General features: G+C 37.4%; 1 protein-coding gene across 4 annotated transcripts; it reads right to left on the bottom strand.

Moving 5' to 3' along the window:
• Nucleotides 1-1,512: 1,512 nt before the first annotated feature.
• LOC128206565 (receptor-type tyrosine-protein phosphatase zeta-like) lies at nucleotides 1,513-21,484 on the bottom strand. 4 transcript variants are annotated; one of them, XM_052909127.1, is made up of 22 exons: nucleotides 21,393-21,484; nucleotides 17,302-17,367; nucleotides 14,716-17,019; nucleotides 14,437-14,545; nucleotides 14,177-14,268; nucleotides 12,799-13,857; nucleotides 12,373-12,524; nucleotides 11,955-12,027; nucleotides 11,791-11,864; nucleotides 11,463-11,499; nucleotides 11,070-11,179; nucleotides 10,719-10,847; nucleotides 10,109-10,257; nucleotides 9,738-9,873; nucleotides 9,401-9,529; nucleotides 8,971-9,022; nucleotides 8,719-8,795; nucleotides 8,449-8,583; nucleotides 7,626-7,766; nucleotides 7,318-7,472; nucleotides 4,033-4,168; nucleotides 1,513-2,847 (listed from the first exon to the last, which is right to left on the bottom strand). In XM_052909127.1, the coding sequence occupies exons 2-22, from the start codon at nucleotides 17,351-17,353 to the stop codon at nucleotides 2,767-2,769; spliced, it is 5,382 nt and encodes a 1,793-aa protein (XP_052765087.1). In that variant the 5' UTR covers nucleotides 17,354-17,367; nucleotides 21,393-21,484; the 3' UTR covers nucleotides 1,513-2,766. The 4 variants fall into 4 exon arrangements, with proteins under 4 accessions (XP_052765087.1, XP_052765088.1, XP_052765089.1 ...); XM_052909128.1 differs by having other exon boundaries at nucleotides 10,719-10,844; XM_052909129.1 differs by having other exon boundaries at nucleotides 12,373-12,449.
• Between the last annotated feature and the right edge of the window lie 1,017 nt (nucleotides 21,485-22,501).

The following is a 22,501-nucleotide window of genomic DNA, read 5'->3' as shown; positions in this document are numbered from 1 at the left end:
AAAGCGCAGTCTACGCCGCTTACGGGGCCCCGCCTTCGGCTTTTAACAGAGTTTGATTGCGAGTTTAATTCCTTTAAACACTTCGACAAACCTTTGCACAATACGGCCGTCTGACGGAGCACTGTCAAAACATGATTTGGGAAACAGGTATGTCGAAGTGTTTGATGAAACTAATGACTTTATCAAACTTCGGTAATAAAACAAATGTGGGGCTTTTAAAGCGGCATAGACTGCCCTTTGTTTCATTTAAAATGGTGGTGTAAAAGAATAGTTATCTTGATTTAAGTGTTCATTTTAAGCTAAATGCTGCCTTCCGACATAGCATAAATGACGTAATTTATCACGTGGTATACACACACTGTCCCTTCTAAGGTAGCAGACCACCAGACTGGCATTACAAATGATCTCAAACTGTAATACCCTCAAATTTAATATTTAACATGTATCATTGAAAACTAGTCCTGAATTTCTTTTAATTAAGACCCCTGTCGTTGCATTTTCAATCGCCCTGAAAAACACTAATTCCATCCCCCTGTCAAAATTGGCCTCGCCCTGAAAACACTTATTTCCCACTTGAATTGGATCAGGTGAGCAACAGAGGGCCTTCAGGACCCTGTTGCATATATTGATAAACAAATACATTTTCTAAACAAAACATTAACTACTTTAGTCCGATTTTCATGCACTGAGCCGTGAATGTACTTTTACATTTATATATATTTGGGCCATTCCACAGAATGGGTAAATTGCTTATTTCAATCATAGCTCATAATTGTAAAATTTAAATCTTTTAAGCAGATGGTGTCATAGCCGTGGCGATAGCGCCCTGGGCGATGATAACGAACAGTCTTAACTCTGAGTTCAGACTTAAGACTCATTATGGCAAAACTTCATTTCATTGTAATTTTCCTTCTATCAAAGCATTGGTGGTTAAATTTGACGGAATATATTACTATTTAAATGTTTTACTATTATTGCCATACATTTTTGTATAATATATGGATTAAAATGATTCTTCGTTTATAAAAAGGCTTTTCTGAGTCTGAGTGTAGACTTGGACTTCAGACTGTTCGTAATCATAGCCTCATTTCTTTTCCCCACCTTTTAATGTCGTAATTTCAGTACATACCCGTAGCCATCTCACAAAATGCCTGTGAGCGTCATGGAAAATTCAAAGTTTTTATCAAAAACCATTTATTTGTATTTCAAATCACTAGTGCGAGGATGTCGTTAAAAAATGTTTGAATTTTTTTAATGGACATGGAAAAATAAATAACAATTAAAAGCAGATAGAAGATATGTTTTGAATAAAACTCAAAATCTTTCGCATTACAGCCTTAAACTTTACCTCATTCACTACATGTACATGCCTTTCACAAGAAACTTCTGCGTTCAGCAGTTTAATAAGTAGCTATATCACTAGGTCACCCTGCTAAGGCAACTCTAAATTGACTCACTTTTTATTAAGGAGTGCATTAGTGGTCGAGATCGAACTAAAGTTGGTATTAACAATATTAATTTATTTACGATTTTTGGTACAACAAAAGCATTATATTGTATAGGAATACATACATGTCAAACTATATGTAAGATTATATACCATGATTAAATTCCTTTAGGAATACAAACATGTAAAAACTATATATAAGATTATATACGATAAAAAATTTTTCTTGTGTGTGCGTGTGCGTGTGTGTTTTGTGTCTGTGCGCGTGGGCGTGTGTGTCTGTGCGTGTGTGTATGTGTTGTGTGTGTGTGCGTGTGTGTGTGGGCGTGTGTGTCTGTGCGCGTGTGCGTATGTGTTGTGTGTGTGTGCGTGTGTGTGTGGGTGTGTGTTCCTGTGCGCGTGTGCGTATGTGTTGTGTGTGTGTGTGTGCGCGCGTCTGTGTGTGTGTGTGCGGGCGTATGTGTATGTGTGCGTGTGCGCGTGTGTGTATGTGTGCGCGCGCGCGCGTGTTTTGTTTTTCTCTTTGCGTTGCTATTGTTCTGTTTGATGTCGGCCATATTGTAAATAAGTCTAATGGCATTGTGTGTTACCGTCAATAAATAAAATACATACATATAGCATTCATCAAATGTTTTAGTGTCCATTGCTCAATATTTCAAGTTCAAATATGATATACATTTAAGGCCTCACATGTATACAACTTAAATTAAACACGGTTTTACTAAATATAGACAAGTATAACATGTGACAATCTTTTAATGTATGCCCTTTATACCATTTATATCATTTCCCACTTCCCTATCCAACAGTGAACACAGCTGAAAACGGTACTGTCTTTTTCTGATTCCGTAGATACGCTTGTTTATTGAGGTTCAATCGTAACAACTCGGACACTATCTCGAAGCCTACCGGAAACGGCCGAGTTGTTACGATTGATTGATGTCATGTTTTATAGATATCCACTAAATTATGAATTCCTTTCCGGGAGGGTAAAACTACGAACAATCAAAATAAAGGCATCTTTCGAAAGGACGCTTTTCTCACGGCTTGTATCACGTGGACAGGACGTATACGTGTTTATACACCGAACTCGGCGTGATATGGGACGTCAGAAAGGCGTCTCTGTACAGATATCCGTATGTTATTGAAAACGGTAAAAAACGCTATATAAATGATTGCATACAAAAAAGCGTCATTAGTTTACAATAAAATCAAAATACAGATTAATAATACAATGAACATTACAATGTTATTTTCAATCTGGTACACATAGTCAGCTGATAGTTGATGCTCAAATTGCAACGTCACTGATACATAGTTCATTTCTTCCTTGTGTCCCGATCTGCTTTCGATGCCTTGAGATATTCCAGCACACAGTCGTGGCAGAAATCAAACTGCGCCTGTAATACGAGATGAACACGTTTAATTTAACTTAATCGTCTTTAATACCGTCAATTAATACTCACTTATACAAGTCCAACATATTTCCACTTACGCAAGGGCTCCAAGCTGCTTTTTTTCTAATAATAATGATTAGTATCCAAAATGCCAAAATGATAGACATTAAACTTTCGCCGATTGAACCGAGTGGTACTGTACAACGATTTTGAAGCAATTGCCTCAAGCAGTATTGTCTCTCTTTGTTATGTTCTTATCGTAATTATGCCGTTTGACATTATGTATACGTTAAGACAATACTCATTTATATTCCGCTTCATTGATACGAAATACCATCTTTTACTTTCTTTGTGTCTGGGCAATGTTGTTGTGTTGTGGTTTGTTTGTGGTGTGTTGTTTGTACATTTGTGTCTGGGCAATGTTGTTGTGTTGTGGTTTGTTTGTGGTGTGTTGTTTGTACATTTGTGTCTGGGCAATGTTGTTGTGCTGTGGTTTGTTGGTGGTGTGTTGTTTGTACATTTGTGTCTGGGCAATGTTGTTGTGCTGTGGTTTGTTTGTGGTGTGTTGTTTGTACATTTGTGTCTGGGCAATGTTGTTGTGTTGTGGTTTGTTTGTGGTGTGTTGTTTGTACATTTGTGTCTGGGCAATGTTGTTGTGTTGTGGTTTGTTTGTGGTGTGTTGTTTGTACATTTGTGTCTGGGGAATGTTGTTGTGTTGTGGTTTGTTTGTGGTGTGTTGTTTGTACAATTGTGTCTGGGCAATGTTGTTGTGTTGTGGTTTGTTTGTGGTGTGTTGTTTGTACATTTGTGTCTGGGCAATGTTGTTGTACTGTGGTTTGTTTGTGGTGTGTTGTTTGTACATTTGTGTCTGGGCAATGTTGTTGTGTTGTGGTTTGTTTGTGGTGTGCTGTTTGTACATTTGTGTCTCTAGTTTATTGTCGTTTTGGCCCTTGCCTTGTGCCTCTCAACAGGGCTTATATTTTGATGTTACGACTACTGCCGTACTGGGTCTGTCCTTGTTGATTTCCTTGTATTATTGACCTGACGGTGTTGCACTTAATCACTGAAGAATTTCAATCAATCCGATACTGCCTTTTTAAAATGTAGTTTGTGAATCCTATAAATTTTATCATGAATACATATAGTCATTGTTGTGCTTTAAAGTTTAAAGAACTAATAACCTGTTACCTGGTTTGGTATAGACATTGTCCTCGCGGCCTTCACTTTTTTGACAGCACTAACAATGCTGACCTCGTGCTCCTCTGACATCTGTTGTATTGCCAGGGATACAGCTACAAAGAGACCACTCTGGCTGGCGCCGTCACTGCATAGAAAACAAGTCAATACCATAGTAATTTTAGATGTCAAATTTTAAATTTCATTCCACACTTATTCTGATTATTTTTACCATATCCATATCATTTTTTTTTCACGGAAATTCATTCATGTTCCCCATTCCATTCAAAATACATCGCAAGATAGATCTAATTGCAATCAAATAGTTATGATATTATTAAGCGAAACATGGCTCGAACTCCTATAAAATTACATTTTAACCCGTTTACGGAATGCTTTCATTATATCATTCAACTTATTTTTAATTTCACATTAGTGGTACAACAGCATTCATACTACGTATGAGTAGTACATACAAACGATGGATGAGTGAAGCACATAGGCCATGTATGAGTGGTGCACACACACACACAATGGATGAGTGGCACACACACACACACACACACAATGGATGAGTGGTACATACACAAACAATGGATGAGTGGTACATACACAAACAATGGATGAGTGGTACACACACACACAATGGATGAGTGGTTCATACACAAACAATGGATGAGTGGTTCATACACACACAATGGATAAGTGGTACATACACAAACAATGGATGACTGGTTCATACACACACAATGGATGAGTGGTTCATACAAACAATGGATGAGTGGATCATACAAACAATGGATGAGTGGTACATACCTACACAATGGATGAGTGGTTCATACACAAACAATGGATGAGTGGTACATACACACACAATGGATAAGTGGTACATACACAAACAATGGATGACTGGTTCATACACACACAATGGATGAGTGGTTCATACAAACAATGGATGAGTGGATCATACAAACAATGGATGAGTGGTTCATACAAACAATGGATGAGTGGTACATACCTACACAATGGATGAGTGGTACATACACAAACAATGGATGAGTGGTTCATACACACAATGGATGAGTGGTATACACAGACAATGAATGAGTGGTACACACAAACACTGGATGAGTGGTTCAAACAAACAATGGATGAGTGGTTCAAACAACAGTGGATGAGTGGTACACATAAACAATGGATGAGTGGTTCAAACTAACAATGTATGAGTGGTACATACACACAATGGATGAGTGGTACACATAAACAATGGATGAGTGGTACATACAACACTGGATGGGTGGTACATACACACAATGGATGAGTGGTACATACAAACAATGGATGAGTGGTACATACACACAATGGATGAGTGGTACATACAAACAATGGATGAGTGGTTCATATAAACAATGGATGAGTGGTACACATAAACAATGGATGAGTGGTACATACAAACAATGGATGAGTGGTGCACACAAACAATGGATGAGTGGTACATACACACAATGGATGAGTGGTGCACACAAACAATGGATGAGTGGTACATACACACAATGGATGAGTGGTACATACAAACAATGGATGAGTGGTTCATATAAACAATGGATGAGTGGTACACATAAACAATGGATGAGTGGTACATACAAACAATGGATGAGTGGTGCACACAAACAATGGATGTGTGGTACATACACACAATGGATGATTGGTACATACAAACAATGGATGAGTGGTGCACACAAACAATGGATGAGTGGTACATACACACAATGGATGAGTGGTACATACAAACAATGGATGAGTGGTGCACACAAACAATGGATGTGTGGTACATACACACAATGGATGAGTGGTACATACACACAATGGATGGGTGGTGCACACAAACAATGGATGTGTGGTACATACACACAATGGATGAGTGGTACATACACACAATGGATGTGTGGTACACACACACAATGGATGAGTGGTACATACAAACAATGGATGAGTGGTGCACACAAACAATGGATGAGTGGTACATACACACAATGGATGAGTGGTACATACACACAATGGATGGGTGGTGCACACAAATAATGGATGAGAGGTACATACACACAATGGATGAGTGGTACATACAAACAATGGATGAGTGGTGCACACAAACAATGGATGAGTGGTACATACACACAATGGATGAGTGGTGCACACAAACAATGGATGAGTGGTACATACACACAATGGATGAGTGGTGCACACAAACAATGGATGAGTGGTACATACACACAATGGATGAGTGGTACATACAAACAATGGATGAGTGGTTCATATAAACAATGGATGAGTGGTACACACAAACACTGGATATGTGGTACAGACACACAATGGATGAGTGGTTCATATAAACACTGGATAAGTGGTACATACAAACAATGGATGAGTGGTACATACATACAATGGATGGGTGGTGTACACAAACACTGGATAAGTGGTACATACATACAATGGATGGGTGGTACATACAAACAATGGATGAGTGGTTCATATAAACACTAGATAAGTGGTATATACAAACAATGGATGAGTGGTACATACAAACAATGGATGAGTGGTTCATATAAACAATGGATAAGTGGTACATACAAACAATGGATGAGTGGTACATACAAACAATGGATGAGTGGTACATACAAACAATGGATGAGTGGTTCACACAAGCACTGGATATGTGGTACATACAAACAATGGATGAGTGGTACATACAGACAATGGATGAGTGGTACATACAAACAATGGATGAGTGGTACATACAAACAATGGATGAGTGGTACACATAAACAATGGATGAGTGGTTCAAACTAACAATGTATGAGTGGTACATACACACAATGGATGAGTGGTACACATAAACAATGGATGAGTGGTACATACAACACTGGATGAGTGGTACACACACACAATAGAAGGGTGGTACATACAGACAATGGATGAATGGTACATACAAACAATGGATAAGTGGTACATACAAACAATGGATGAGTGGTACATACAAACAATGGATGAGTGGTACATACAAACAATGGATAAGTGGTACATACAAACAATGGATGAGTGGTACATACAAACAATGGATGAGTGGTACATACAAACAATAGATGAGTGGTACATACAAACAATGAATGACTGGTACACACACACACACAATGGATGAGTGGTACAAACTAACAATGTGGTATATACACACAATGGATGAGTGGTACATACAAACAATGGATGAGTGGTACATACAAACAATGGATGGGTGGTACATACAAACAATGGATGAGTATTGGCCCTCTGTTTTGTTTGTTTGCCGTTTCCTCGACGAACTTCATAAATGATAGAAATTCTGCAGCCGACGTTGGAACATTTTTTTGCATATCCCATTTCAGAAACTGATAATGAGGAATCGGCTTCCCGTCGGTATTCTGGAATAAACGGAAACTATTACACATGTATTTAATAATTATAATAGTGTAGTAAAAAATCATGTGTCAAATCACGTCGTTTTGTTACCAAAAAACTTTAATACTTTCAAACATAAAACAACTGTCTAACTGTTAATTACATCCAACTTATACCTGCTGTAAAACGCCTGATTTTACAGTTAAAGATCTTGTCATAAAGGAGCCATTTGTGTCTTGCTCGTTTGTACAAGTTACTTCAAAATCGCCCTTCTTTAAAGCATCCATGTCGCAGCCAGGGAAATATATACCATCAGTCTGCAGATAGCATAAAGAAATATAAATGAAAGTACATGTAAACTTACAAAAAGAACGATTTAATTTATACGGTTCACAAGTCCTTCAATATAAATCCATACACAACAGTATCATGGTTCATACAAACCGGCTAGTATAAACTGTTTTATTATTTGTAGGTTGTTATGAGTGACTGACTATTCAGTCGAACCCCGTTGGCTCGAACTCCTTTGGCTCGATTTCCACTTTGGCTCGAACTGGATGTAAAGACCCGATTTTATTAACTGAATCTAAGCTTTCCCGCTTGGCTCGATTTTTTTAAGGCTCGAAGTATCTTGACCGGTCCGTGATATTTCGAGCCAACGGGGTTGGACTGTTCCTGTGCTAATAAATATTGTGTTGTAATCATAGTATTCCTAAATAACATTCGGATCCTTCACAATGTAATCGGATATTTTGTTCATGGTTGTTGCGATATAAAAATCGCCGTTATACCAAATAAAGAACACTGTCGTTGTTGTTGTTGTTGTTGTTGTTGCTGATGCTACTTTTGTTGTTGATTTTGTATTGTGTTGCTGATGTTGTAGGCCCAATCGAAAGTGAGTAAAATAAACAAGGCGTTCAGAAAATGTTATCTAATACTGACATATGTTAGACTTATCAACACTACGTGCTTTTCAGAATGAGGAAATGGTTGTATTACCTTCTTAAGTTCTTTCTCTACTTCAAAGCTAACAATACATGAAATGTTTTCCTCAATAACAAGAGTGAGAAACTCCCCGACCGTCTCCGGAAGCGGAGTCTGTGACATAAGATATCGCCTCTTGACTCGCAAACCCTGTAACATGTACATGCTTAAACGGACCGTTCTTTTTTGTTCTTAAATGTATATGGGAAAATATATACATGTTCAATCAATATTCTTATTTCAAATTCATATTAATGTGTTTATATCGCGTTAAAATATACTCACATCAATGAACTTCGCGTTTACATAATCTGATGCATCTGGTATCACGCTAAAATGAAGTCTTCTTTTGTTTTCCTCACCTAGGTTAAACGTACAAAATAAAGCACGGAAGGGAATGTTACTCAAGACAAAACGCTATAAATAGCTATCTTTTCCTTAAACTGTATGTATGGTTACTGTCAAATACAGGGTTTGTTTTTTCTTCCTTATTAAATACAAACGCATACAATGAATCTGAATGATTAAAGTGTTTACCTTCCTTCTTTTGAACCTCTTCACTGTCCGGTTTAAAACTTTGTTGTAGTTGCTAAAATAAAGAGACTTCACAAACTGATTCAAGTAACAACTAACGCTACTGGCATTTTGTTATGTTTTTTTTCTATAAAACTCAGAGTAAAACACTACCATACAAAAGGGAAATCAATAATTAATCTTTCAAAATTAATTGTAATTAAATATAGAACGACCTGATTTAGTACTGCTTTCCCGTTCATAGACCAAAAGGTCCATGATATTTATTAGTACACGTATGTGAACTGAATTATAGTCTATACAAAAACACTCATTTCTCAATGCAATATCATTCGCAGCTGTTTTTTCTGATAGCTTAGTATAGACACAACTTTCTGGTTCTTTAATACGTGTATCATGGTTCTAAAACTTATATGTTTTATCTGTTCCGTACCTCAAACTGCTGTTTTAATTCCGATTTCCGTGCGTCTTTGACGTACTTCGGGAACTTGTCTCCAGACACTGTAATACTCCTAGCCGCTAGAGAGTGTGCCAAAGTCTTGTGCAGATAGCGATACTGTTCCTGTTATAGCAATTTCATACCAAAACATTTTCTGAGAGGCATGATATTTTTCAGTATAAATCTGACTTCCCTTTATTCTAAGCAAGAACACTGATTAAGATATTTACACAATAAACCAAATTCCAATCAAGGGGATTGCTTTATACTAAATGTCTACTCTTTTTTTCGAAGAAATACTAATTTCAATAAAACATATTCAAGAGAGTACCGGTGTTTGTATAAGATTTTGCCGCTTTTGCCGAAGGTTTTTTACACATCCTGGTATATCAAGAGTGCCTTCGCTTTCGCCTTTCTTGGTCAAGATATCAAGGGCAATATAAGTTCCGATTGGCCCTAAACCTTTTCTGCAAACACAGAACATACAGCAATACAATGGTTGTTATGGGTTAAGGGATAAGCACACAAAAGAAATTCTCGAGACACTAGTTTCATGTTTTATTTAAAACAAAGCAGTTATTTGGATTCATGTATACACTATTTGTGAAGCCCGATGTCAATTTTACACTCCGGATTAACTGGTTCAAACCGTTTCACCATTCTTTACACTGAGGTTGAACATTTTTAAGACGGCCAAAATACCTGCATTGAACAATTGTTGGCCCATTCAGTTTGGATGGAGCATTCAACACCTTCTCCCGAAAATCTACTACAGATGTAACGTCATCTGGGACACCCTTTTCTGGCCATGATGTATAGTGAAACTGGTGTACAGTCCTTTCCTTGGAGCCCTGCAGTAAAACGTAAATCGAAATATATTTGTAAGCATGACTTGTGATGTGCGCATGTTCAGAGATATCCTCAGCGTCCTCTGTTAGGCGTACTCGTAAAGTTTACGAGTCCAGCATGTAGACAATGTATTAGATAGTCTTCGATAAAGGCCTGTTATGGCATTCTAGCTATTTCTGTACTGGACAGAACTTAGTTAAATGTATTACTGTTACATAATGTATCTAAAATAACTACATTTGATAATCGCGAGTCTATGTAAAAAGGGCTATTTTTACTTTTAGTTAATTTACACAACTTTAGGAAAATTAACGAAATTCGGCGAAAGAGTTATCCGTTCAAAAAAGAGTTAAATCTGACACAATCTTAAACAAAAACACATACATACTCTCTGTCAGTTTGAACTATGAAATGTATTCACACACCAAAACAAAAACATTTATATTTTTAAATATTGACTAACCTTCGTAATTTTGAAAACTCGCTTTGTGTAATCAGCGTATTCTTCTTCTGATGTAGAAGTAACTTGGAATTTTCCAAATTTCTTGAACGAATCTGGATCTGGCCAATAGTGTACATATTCGCCTTCCTGCTTATGGTCCGTAGAAATGTTACCATATGTTATATTGAAGTACATTTTTTTTGTGAACAAGAAGTAAAACAGGACAAGTTTTAAATTTATTGGCATTGTCGGCAATAAATCCAGCAAAAGTCTACATTTTCCATGTATAAAAACACATAACAAGTAGAATTGTTATAATTCAAATTTAATATAAACAAATTAAATATAAACTGTTCATATAGATATACTTACGTGTTTGCCAATTACAGCCTCAGACAGATTGACAACCTTTTCAACTTTCTCTTCCCAAACCATCTTCCAAAATGCACTTATATCTTCCACGTTGTTCGTGTCCACTGGATCTTGTAAATAAAGTAAAGAAACATAGGTAATGTTTGAAAATGTAAAACACCTTAACTATTATCTGATAACAATATTTTTTTCCTGAAAGTGAGTAAATAAAAACTTAGTCACACATATTGTATTAATGTCGTGTATAAAGTGTTTTGAAATGTTTGCAACGAACAAGCTTAATTAGTCTGAAATAGGATCGAGATGCTGTTTCAAGACAACTATGCTAAACGAACTGGTCACCGAGATTTAAAAGACTGTTTTCAACAGGCATTTGTACATAGAATTGCTTACCCTCCGACGCAATGTATTCTTTCTTTCTATTATGACCCTAAAATGTAAAAGTATAAGCACTTGACTAGTCCGGCCAGTTGTAATTCAAACAATCAGTTTACCAATAACAATATTTGACTTTATTAATGAATAAACGCATATGTTGAATGAATACTATTTCACTCTTGTTAAATAAATTTTGCAAGTGTGAAAAACAACTGAAATAAATCAATTGCGAAAATTTTGACAGGTGAAGCATGGTGCTCATTATTCTCCGAAGACTACAATGAAATCTTCATGAACAAGCCAAGTAGCCAGTTTGCTAACGAATATTTATTTCTTTACTTACATCAATATATTTTTCTAAAATAGTGACAGGAACACTAAAGGCATCGTCCACCGAAACAACTGCACCATTGTCGGCTGGAAAATATAACAGCATCCATGTTATATCATGCGCTATGGGATGATATACATATATAGACATATAGCGCTACAGATCAACTGACATACTTTTTTGTTGTTTTCCGTTATCCACCTGTGTATCAGAGGTACAAAGAGTATCATTTTGGAAGGTTGCCGTTTTCTGAAAACAAAAATACCCAAAATATTTTAACAGAGTTAAATGAAAAACAAACAAACCGAGCTAGTATTACTTCACTTTTAAATGACTCGACATTTATCGGCAACTGGACTTATGTTATCATGTTAGTTTAAATGTGTACGTGGAGCTGAGGATATTGTCTAAACTATTCAAATTGTTTATCGTTGAGGCGAGCTAAAATGTCTAAAAAGATGTATAACATAGTTTCTATTGATTAAACACTCATAATTTGAAAGCCAGTTCATAAAGTTATAGTCGGAAGTTTTCGTTTACCTTAACAAAAAGCCTCATTGAAACAAAAATAATAGGAAAATTAGTAAGTTATACTCGAAACTCTTCCTTGTAATCCGCTTCGGTTTTTTTGTCAATGTAGTCCCCGAGTTTCCTGACTTCAACCTGATCATCTGTAGCAACAATCTCTGTTGTGTTTACCATTGCAAGACTGTCGATTTCCTCCGTTTCTTTGTTTTTAATTACAACTGTAGAAGCAGTAGCGACAATATTTGTGGTGTTAAAAGAAGAAAAACGCTGATATTTCCCGTATCTATTTTAATATTTAGCGCTTAATCCCAGTGACACTAATGATTAGATATTTAAAGAAAAAAGTGAGTATACACGTATCATAGAGTCTAATATAATGTCTGATAACCCCCGAGTTGTACATGATAATAAATAACATCACAGAACCTAAGCGTTTAACAGAAGGTAATATTTCATTTTATAAATATTACGACCAAAATAAGAAAAGCAAACCTTCGCTTGCAGTTTCAACGTTAATCGGTGCCGGACTGTCTATCTGCAATTGTTTGTCGGATGATAGTTGTCCGGTGGTTGGCGAAATTTGCATTTCTAAATTCCCATTCAATATAGAATTACTACTCATTTGCGACATTTCCGTTTTCATGTTTCCATCTTGCATTAAAACATCAGCCATTTGCAAGCTTTCAATAGTAGAACCTTTCGCTAATGTTGTAACATCGGTAAGTGGCGAATGTTCCATTTCTACTCTTTCTGATGTTGAACCACTAGACGTTAGCAAACTTGGTTCATGAAAACCTTCAGAAAAGGTGCCAACACTGTCCGGTGACGAAATTTCTGTTTCTAAGTTTGTATATGTAGTATCACTTGATGTTACCAAACGTTTCTTATCAAAACCTTCAGCAAATGTGGAAACACTTGTTGGGGACAGACCGTTCTTTTCTGATAAATTTAGTTGCTCACCAGAAATCGTTGTCAAACGTTCCCCATCTTCAGCAAATGTCGAAATGTCGGTCGAAGACAAAACGTTTAAATCCAATCCTCTCTGTAGTGATGTACCATTAGTCGCTGTTGAAATTTTTTTATCCACATACTCGCCAAATGATGCAACATCGATCGATGACCAAGGGACTGTTGCATCACTAGTCGTTGACACATTCTCCACACTGACACCTTCAGCAAATGATGAAGAAGTCGGAGACGAAGGTTTATTTTCGAAACCTCTGTCTATTGTAGAATTAGATATCTTTGATGTCATTTCTGTACCTAAGCATTCAGCTGATGTTGTTATTGAAGAATTTTCCATTTCTTGACCTTCTTCTAAATGTTTTCCGAAAGTCAAACACGCTCGTTCCGGTTTGAAGTCTTCACATACCGTCGAAAACACATTGGTTAACGAGCCGTCCTCCTGTTGATGTTTTCGTTCTGACACATGAATATCTGTAGTGTCTGATGTTTCCTCATCAGAAATATCCCGATATACAGGATTGGCGATACCGTCTGTGGATTTTCGATTAGTCTTAGACTTTTTTGATGAAACGCCTTTCGTAGAAGCTAACAATTCACAGCAAAAACAATTATTTACAACCATCGTTCAATTTAATTTAGTTTGATCTTTCTTATCCAAATATCTTATTTTTAGCACTTTCCATAATGTTTTTTTTACTTAACAACTTTACACTTATTGCTTGCGTGTTCTAACCAAATCTGTTGTGGCAGTTGCTACTTTATATACTTAACTAAAATGTATTGTAAGAATGATACATGCTTTCCCTCCATAAAATCTGAATTTGTTGAAATTTCATATATGCGTTAAGTATAAAGCCTAGTGTATCACTAGTTTAATACTTGCAGTAATGAATCATATTCTTACCTGTACGCTTTTCGACTTCAACACTGTCCAATGAAATGTTATCCGTCATATTTTTATGAACCTCATACGTTGGCTTTGTTCGAAACAAACGTCTGAAAAAATCGTGTATAATTTGCATGTAACTGTGCAATGAATATTATTGTATTTGTGTCCAGATATATTGTGATGAAGATACTAGAAATTAACTGATGCTTAATCACTAATTCATTTAATAGGCTACATAGGAAATGCGTTTGTATATGTAAAACAAATATCCGTACCTTCGATAAATGCAGCACATAACTACTATGCCAATAACGCATAGGAGAACAACTGCAATGATCACAGCTATACTGGTTGCTGACAACCCTCCTGTTGCAATTAACTCATCTAAATAATATATAAAAACAACAACAACGATAAGCGGATTTTACTACGAATTTTAATTAATATTAAAATTCATCATGCCGCAATTAAATTACATGTTAAATATTTTTGTGTATATCATACAAAGTTAGAGGTTTGAAATTGATAAATTTTGTACGAATAACAGTGATTACCTGTGCAGAACATGCCTTTGAAACCAGCGATGCATCCAAGTAAGCATTGGCCACTCTTGTCACATCGTGATTCTTCGTAATTGTCCTTACAGTTCACGGAGCATTCTTCTTTGCACTGAGGTCCGTAATAGTTAGTTATGCAACCCTTCGTGCAATTCCCATCATTAACTGAACATTCCTGGTCAATGCATGATGTACTACAAGTTATATTGCAAAATTGACCGTAAAAGACAGCTTTACAAGCATTGCAGCTACCAGAATTTTGGTCGCAGTAAAGACAGTTGCTGATACAAGTTTCGTCACAAAGGTCTTTGTAATATCCATCAACGCATCCGTTTAAACACACTCCATTGTTATCGCATAGCTTTTGATAATTTTGTGGCTTACATGTACTTGGACATCTACGTATGCATAAATCTCCGAAATAGCCATCAATGCAATCATTGATACAATATCCACTGTCTTTATAGCATTTGTTATCAATACAATTTGGGCTGCATGTTTTGTTGCAATATTCACCATGCATCGTGTTACTGTTACATTGTTTGCAGCTACCAGTATCCTGTTCGCAAGAAATACAGTTCACATAGCATGCTGTTTCACATGTGTTGCCCCAGTAACCTTCCTTACAACCATTTAAACATCGCCCTGTTCTATCGCATCGCGATGAATTTAAATCGCCATCTTTGCATTTTTCGGAGCATTCTTTGTCACATTTCAGATCATGATAGTTTGGTAGACACCCTTTGGCACAGTTGCCAGTTATCTGCATACACTGAGAATCAATGCATGTTTGACTGCATGGAACATTGCAATTTTCACCATAAACTGTATTAGTCGAACATTCTTGGCAAACACCAGTGGTACGATTACAATATGAGCAATTACCCGGGCAAGTTTCATTGCAATGCTCCCCAAATAATCCCTCAAGGCAATATGTACATTTGCTTCCAACAAAGTTTGGTAGACATAAGCAACTTCCGTTTTCAATGCAATTACCATTTACGCAACCGTTAGAGCAAGGTTTTTCACAATAAGTATTTGTATCATAGAACCCATCTCTACAGTCGACGCACCTTTCATTGCTTGTGCATAAACAGCTTTGGGTCCTGCAAGGATAATCGCATTGGTCACCCCAAAACGCATCAATGCAACCGTTTCTGCATGTTCCGTTTTGAAAGCAGCGGCTCTCATTACCAATTTGTAAACAGTTGACTGGACATTCAATCTCACAAAACTCCCCAAAGTATTGATCATTGCATCCATTAGAACACTTTCCCGAGACCTTGTTACATTCCAAATCAAAACATGTTTTATTACATTCATTTTGGCAATATTCGCCAAAAACAGTACCTATGTTACATTTGTCGCATATGCCAGTCGTCTGATCACATGATACACAACTCACATTGCACGGATCATCACAATTATCTCCCCTAAACCCTTCGTTGCAACCATTTGTACAATTTCCAGACCTATCACATTGGGTTAAATTCGTGTCACCTTCTTTGCAATTAACAGAACATTTTTTGTCGCACTGCTGGTCATAAAAGTTCATCAAACACCCGACAGTACAGTTGCCAGATTTTTGTAAGCATTCCAAGTCGATGCAAGATTGACTGCAAGAAATGTTGCAAAAGTCGCCATATACAGTTGTGCTAGGACATTCGTCGCATACTCCAGTGAAGCGATCACACGATGTGCAGTTACTGGGACACGTGTTATTGCAATAATCCCCGAATAACCCCGCGTCACAAAGAATACAAGTAGTTCCATTGAAGTTTGGAAGACATGAACAGTTACCGTTTTCAAAGCATTCCCCATCCACACAACCATTTGAGCATGATGTTGTACATTGGGTACTCGTATTGTAATACCCGACTTTGCAAGAATCACAACCGTCATCGAACGTGCATCTGCAATTCTCGTAAGTGCAGTTGAGGGTGCAATTTTCACCATATTTGCCTTGAATGCACGTTGTACATGTTGCCCCTTCGAAAACGCTTGTACAGTTGCATTCTCCATCATCTTCACAAAGTTGGTCCACACAACCGACAGAACACGCTTGACTACAATGGCTACTTGTATTAAAATATGTGTCTTTACAAGCATTGCAGGGGGAACCGTGTTCTTGTTCGCATTTGAGACAATTCCCATCACACTTGTTCTTACATCTATGGCCGTAAATTGTATCAACGCAACCATCAAAACAAAAGTCAGTCCCTATTGCTGGATGAATTGAACAGCCAGACGCACCATTCAAATTACAGCAGCTGCAAGGTTCAGTACAGTTCAGCTCCTGACCTAATGTTAGATTTTTACACAGTTATTAAATTGTTTAATACCTGTCTTCATATCACGTAGTTGTGTTCTGTCTATTTTAAAAAGAGTTTATTTAATTTGCTGTTTATGTTATTATATATATATTAATTAAACTATATATAGACGGTTTTGCCAGGATACGGGATCATAGAAAACTACTGTTGCGTGATATCAACATTTCAATAGGTCATACTGTTGTTTGCACTATTGGATATGAAAAGAAACGTTATTGGCACTCTTAAACCATATTAAAAACGGCCTTACCTTCAACAAGTAACGCCAATGTACAGAGTAGACAAATCAACAACAGTCGCATTGTGGTGTCCGGGCCTAAACAGTGGCATTAACACATTCATTTAGTACGATTTTCAAAGACAAAATGGTACAAGTAAATCCAGAGTTGAGTCCGCCAGCTTGCAATTACTTAAGGAATACTCGTTAACACCAGATTCTACATGTACCGACCTTGTTTCTGATCCGGTAAATGGTAATTTGTTGATTAAAACATATGTCGAAAGCTACACCGGGGGGGCTTTGATTTGTACTTTTTAAAGGATTTTCATATCTTAAATTAACATCGGAGAGGAAATAAAACTCTACTTATACGAGTAAGTGTACGTGTGGACTACTTTGCGTGCACTACATCATCCTGGTACGTGTATGTGTGGACTACTCTGTGTGCACTATGTCATCCAGGTACGTGTACATGCGGGGTACTCTGTTTGCACTACGTCGTACAGATACGTGTATTTGTGAGGTACTCTGTTTGCACTACGTCATACTGGTACGTGTATGTGTGAGCTACTTTGCTTGCACTACGTCATACAGGTACGTGTATGTGTGTGCTACTCTGTTTGCACTACGTCGTACAGGAACGTGTATGTGTGCGCTACTTTGTTTGCACTACGTCATACAGGTACGTGTTTGTGTGGGCTTCTTTGTTTGCACTACGTCATACAGGTACGTGTTTGTGTGGGCTACTTTGTTTGCACTACGTCATTCAGGTAGGTGTTTATGTGTGCTACTTTGTTTGCACTACGTCATACAGGTACGTGTATGTGTGAGCTACTTTGTTTGTACTACGTCGTACAGGTACGTGATGTGTGAGCTACTTTGTTTGCACCACGTCGTACAGGTACGTGTATGTGTAAGCTACTTTGTTTGCACTACGTCGTACAGGTACGTGATGTGTGAGCTACTTTGTTTGCACTACGTCATTCAGGTACGTGTATGTGTGAGCTACTTTGTTGGCACCACGTCATCCATGTACGTGTATGTGTGGGCTTCTTTGATTGCACTACGTCGTACAGGTACGTGTATGTGTGTGTTACTTTGTTTGCACTACGTCATACAGGTACGTGAATGTGTGAGCTACTTTGTTTGCACTACGTCATCCAGGTACGTGTATGTATTGGCTTCTTTGTTTGCACTACGTCATACAGGTACGTGTATGTGTGGGCTACTTTGTTTGCACTACGTCATCCATGTGCGTGTATGTATGGGCTTCTTTGTTTGTACTACGTCATCCAGCTACGTGTATGTGTGGACTACTTTGTTTGCACTACGTTATCCAGCTACGTGTATGTGTGGGCTACTTTGTTTGCACTACGTCATCCAGGTACGTGTATGTGTGAGCTACTCTGTTTGCACTTCGTTGTACAGGTATGTGTACGTGTGAGCATTTGTGTGCACCACGTGATAAGGGTGTACGTGTGGGTTTCTCTGTGTACACTAAGCCATTTAAATACTTGTACGCGTGGGCTACTTTGTGTGCACTACGTCATCCGGGTACATGTACAAGTATGCTATGTTGTGTGCACTACGTCATTCGAGCGTATGTACATAGTACAAGTTTAGATTGGCATGCACAATTGCAGGAGAAAACTAACTTATGCTAGTATCTGTGAGCTTACGTATAGCTTCACGTCAGAGTACATGTACACCTTATTATTCACAACCTTGATACTGAGAAAAACTACCGCGCTGACACATTCATTCTGTTTAAAATTCAGTTTTTGATGTGAAAGTTAAGGAATATGTTCAATATTGTGCTAAACAAAATTGCATTTTTTTAAAATAAAAATGAAACTACAGGGAAAAGTACAAATTAAGAGGGAAGTGATAAAAAATTCGATGCGGTTCAAGTGTAATAGACACACGGTCATATGAATACGTTATATGAATCAAATAATAACTGTCCATGTGTGTAGAACAGAGTTTTTACCGAATCTGTTTCAAAATAGCTTCATTGGCAATTTAGTTCACATGCTTATTACCTTTATATTTCAGGGTTAAATTTTCTGTATATTTGACAATGCTAAAACATAAACTGTTTCAAGGTCGTGTCCGTTTAGGTAAGATAGCATTATTGAAATATTGTCTCCAAACCAGAGAAGAAAAAAGTTGGATTTTCTGAGAGTGTTGTTGCAACTAAATCTCTGTCAAAATCTGTAATATTGGTATTGTTTGTCTCCGTTTAAATTGAATAACTGTAATGTTTTTTTGTCCTATTGAAACAAGGATATAACCAAGAATGGATTGTAATGGAGTACGAACACGATGTCTCTAATTTCTTAATATTATCCTGCTAAAACAACTGAAGTTCAAATTACACGAATCTGAAGTCTCATGAAAAGACACAATGATACATAAGATACCTGCGTATAAATGTCAGTAATTGTTACATTCCTGGATTTCTTTCAAAAATAAGGCAACAACTCTGATACTACAAAATCCACGTTTGTGATTCATTAGTCGAATTGAATCGAGGACGAGACAAAAGAGAGTTCATTGTTGTTGCAGCCGATCAAACAGCCGTTATTATTGTCTTAAATTTAGGTACATATATAACATATACATATGCAAATATTGGGTACCAAGCATTTACAATTTAGCAATTGCCTTCATCTGATCATCCCGATAATGAAAATAATCACGCAATTCATTCCTTCAATGAACACATTGGGTTGTCGAAAAAACATTATGAAACGTAATACTTAACAATCAATCCATAAATGGTAAAAAACGATCAATCTTTCGCCATTCTTTGAAAATATTGGTATGCACTGCTAAATAATTTACTTTTAAAAATACCTAAATTAATTAACTGACGATGTCTTTTAATGTATTTATCACAAAATCATGAAACAACGACCTTATGCAAGTAAAACATGTAATTTACGAAGATCGATAGCATGCTATCGAAACGCTCCGAAGAATCAGGGTTAACATTAACTTAAATATTTATAATTAATTTCAAACGAAAAGTAATTCCGTAATTTACACACAGTGATGGAGATTTGATCGCGGTGTGTGTGTGTGTGCGTGTGTGTGTGTGTGTGTGTGTGTGTTGTGTGTGTGTGTGTGTGTGTGTTGTGCGTGTGCGTGTGCGTGCGTGTGCGTGCGTGCGTGTGCGTGTGCGTGTGCGTGCGCGTGCGTGTGTGTGTTGTGTGTGTGCGTGCGTGCGTGCGTGCGTGTGTGTGTGTGGGGGGGTCAAAGGTGATCAACCGATGTACATGCATACTGATCAGTTGTCAATGACGTCGGAAACCTACAATGAGACGTCGGATTATTTTCAAAACCGACATCATGCAAACCACAAAATGATGGTGTATTCTTAGTGATAAATTGGTTTGTATTTTGATATACATGTAACACATTTCGGAGTTTAGATATATTCACATTAAAAATGAACACATGGACATGCTTCACAGGGAACCGGAAAGATATTATAAGTTACGGGGTTAGTAGGTGACCCGTGACCCTAACGTATATATCACGTCGACAACCTGTTTACATGTTTAAATGTTTCATTTATTCATCGGAATCGGAAAATAGACCCCATTTTGGTACGATATAAATTTGGTGACCCACTATGGAAAAATATGGGGTCACCGCGTGACCAGTCCTGGAACAATGGCGTTGCGTCATTCATGTTGGGGGCGTGATATTGTTGCATACCAAGATAATCAGATATATCTTTTTTTTCAATCCGACCACCTTGACCTATCGTACGCTACACAATTTAACAACCAAAATTACCAATGACGAGTTAAATACAAAGGGCCATTTTAATAAAGATCCTAGTCGAGTTGAGTCGTAAATTGAAATTATGTTTGTTTTATAGTTTCATTATTTTGCCACCTGGTGTGAATCGGTCTTCAGCCAGAATAATTGAACGTGGAAACAAATACAAAAAGCAAATACGTTTGTCGATAAATTGACATTCCTGACGTTTATACAGATTTATGATAATGGTAGTAACGTCCTAAATCCTTTATTGGAAAGGGCCCCTTTTTAAAAAGAAAGATATAAGATTAATGAACATAAAACAACACAAATATGGAACATCTTACCTTATATATTCCACCACAAATGCAGCACAAATATATTTATCACACGCACATATGAGGAAATTAAAACGGCCACTAAAACTTGAACAATGAAGGTGATTGTAAGGCCTATTGTGAGATATCTTTTCCTTTAATAATAAGCAGTTTTCAAAATCCATACTTTGAGGAAGTTCACAACTTCATGTTGGATTCAGGGTTTTAAATACATGCTATAATTTGTCTATTGTTTTTGGAGCTAAAACTGAAAAAAGAGTTTATCGGTCTCATTGTTTCATATGCGTATAGGTGCTTTAGGCTATCAGAGGCCACATGGATTCACTGCGTTTATGAGCTTTAGGTAATCAGACGTCGAAGGTATCATATGCGTATAATTCCTTTAGGCAACCAGTGACCACATGCATCTCCTGCGTACGGGCGATTCAAGTTATCAGATGCCACGGGTATCATATGCGTATAGGTCCTTTAGGCAATCAGAGGCCACATGAACCATCTGCATAATGGCGCTTTGGGTAATCAGACACCACGAGTATCATAAGCGAAAAGGTCCTTTAGGCAATCAGAGGCCATATGCATCATCTGCGTATAGGCGCTTAAGGTAATCAGATACGACGGGTATTATATGCGTGTTGGTCCTTGAGATAATTAGAGGCCACATGCATCATCTGCGTATAGGCGCTTTAGGTAAACAGACGCCACGGGTATCACCTGCGTATAGGCGCTTTAGGTAATCAGAGGCCACATGCATCATCTGCGTATGGGCGCTTTAGGTAAACTGACAACACGGGTATCATATGTGTATTGGTCCTTGAGGTAATTAGAGGCCACTTACATCATCTGCGTATAGGCGCTTTAGGTAATCAGAGGCCACATGCATCATCTGCGTATAGGCGCTTTAGGTAAACAGACGCCACGGGTATCATATGCGTATTGGTCCTTGAGGTAATTAGAGGCCACATGCATCATCTTCGTATAGGCGCTTTAGGTAAACAGACGCCACGGGTATCATATGCGTATTGGTCCTTGAGGTAATTAGAGGCCACATGCATCATCTTCGTATAGGCGCTTTAGGTAAACAGACGCCACGGGTATCATGTGTATTGGTCCTTGAGGTA

This window comes from Mya arenaria, chromosome 10 (genome assembly GCF_026914265.1).
Source record: "Mya arenaria isolate MELC-2E11 chromosome 10, ASM2691426v1".
NCBI lineage: Eukaryota > Metazoa > Mollusca > Bivalvia > Myida > Myidae > Mya > Mya arenaria.
This window is presented reverse-complemented; position numbering and strand designations above follow the sequence as displayed.

Bases quoted from the DNA above. Each gene is read 5' to 3' on its own strand.
- LOC128206565 (XM_052909127.1), bottom strand. From the start codon at position 17,353: ATGCGACTGTTGTTGATTTGTCTACTCTGTACATTGGCGTTACTTGTT. The intron at 10,258-10,718 runs GTTAGTCAATAT...GTTTTACTGCAG, and splicing joins GAGTTTTCAAAATTACGAAG to GGCTCCAAGGAAAGGACTGT. The intron at 8,796-8,970 runs GTAAACACTTTA...CGTTTAACCTAG, and splicing joins AGAGGTTCAAAAGAAGGAAG to GTGAGGAAAACAAAAGAAGA.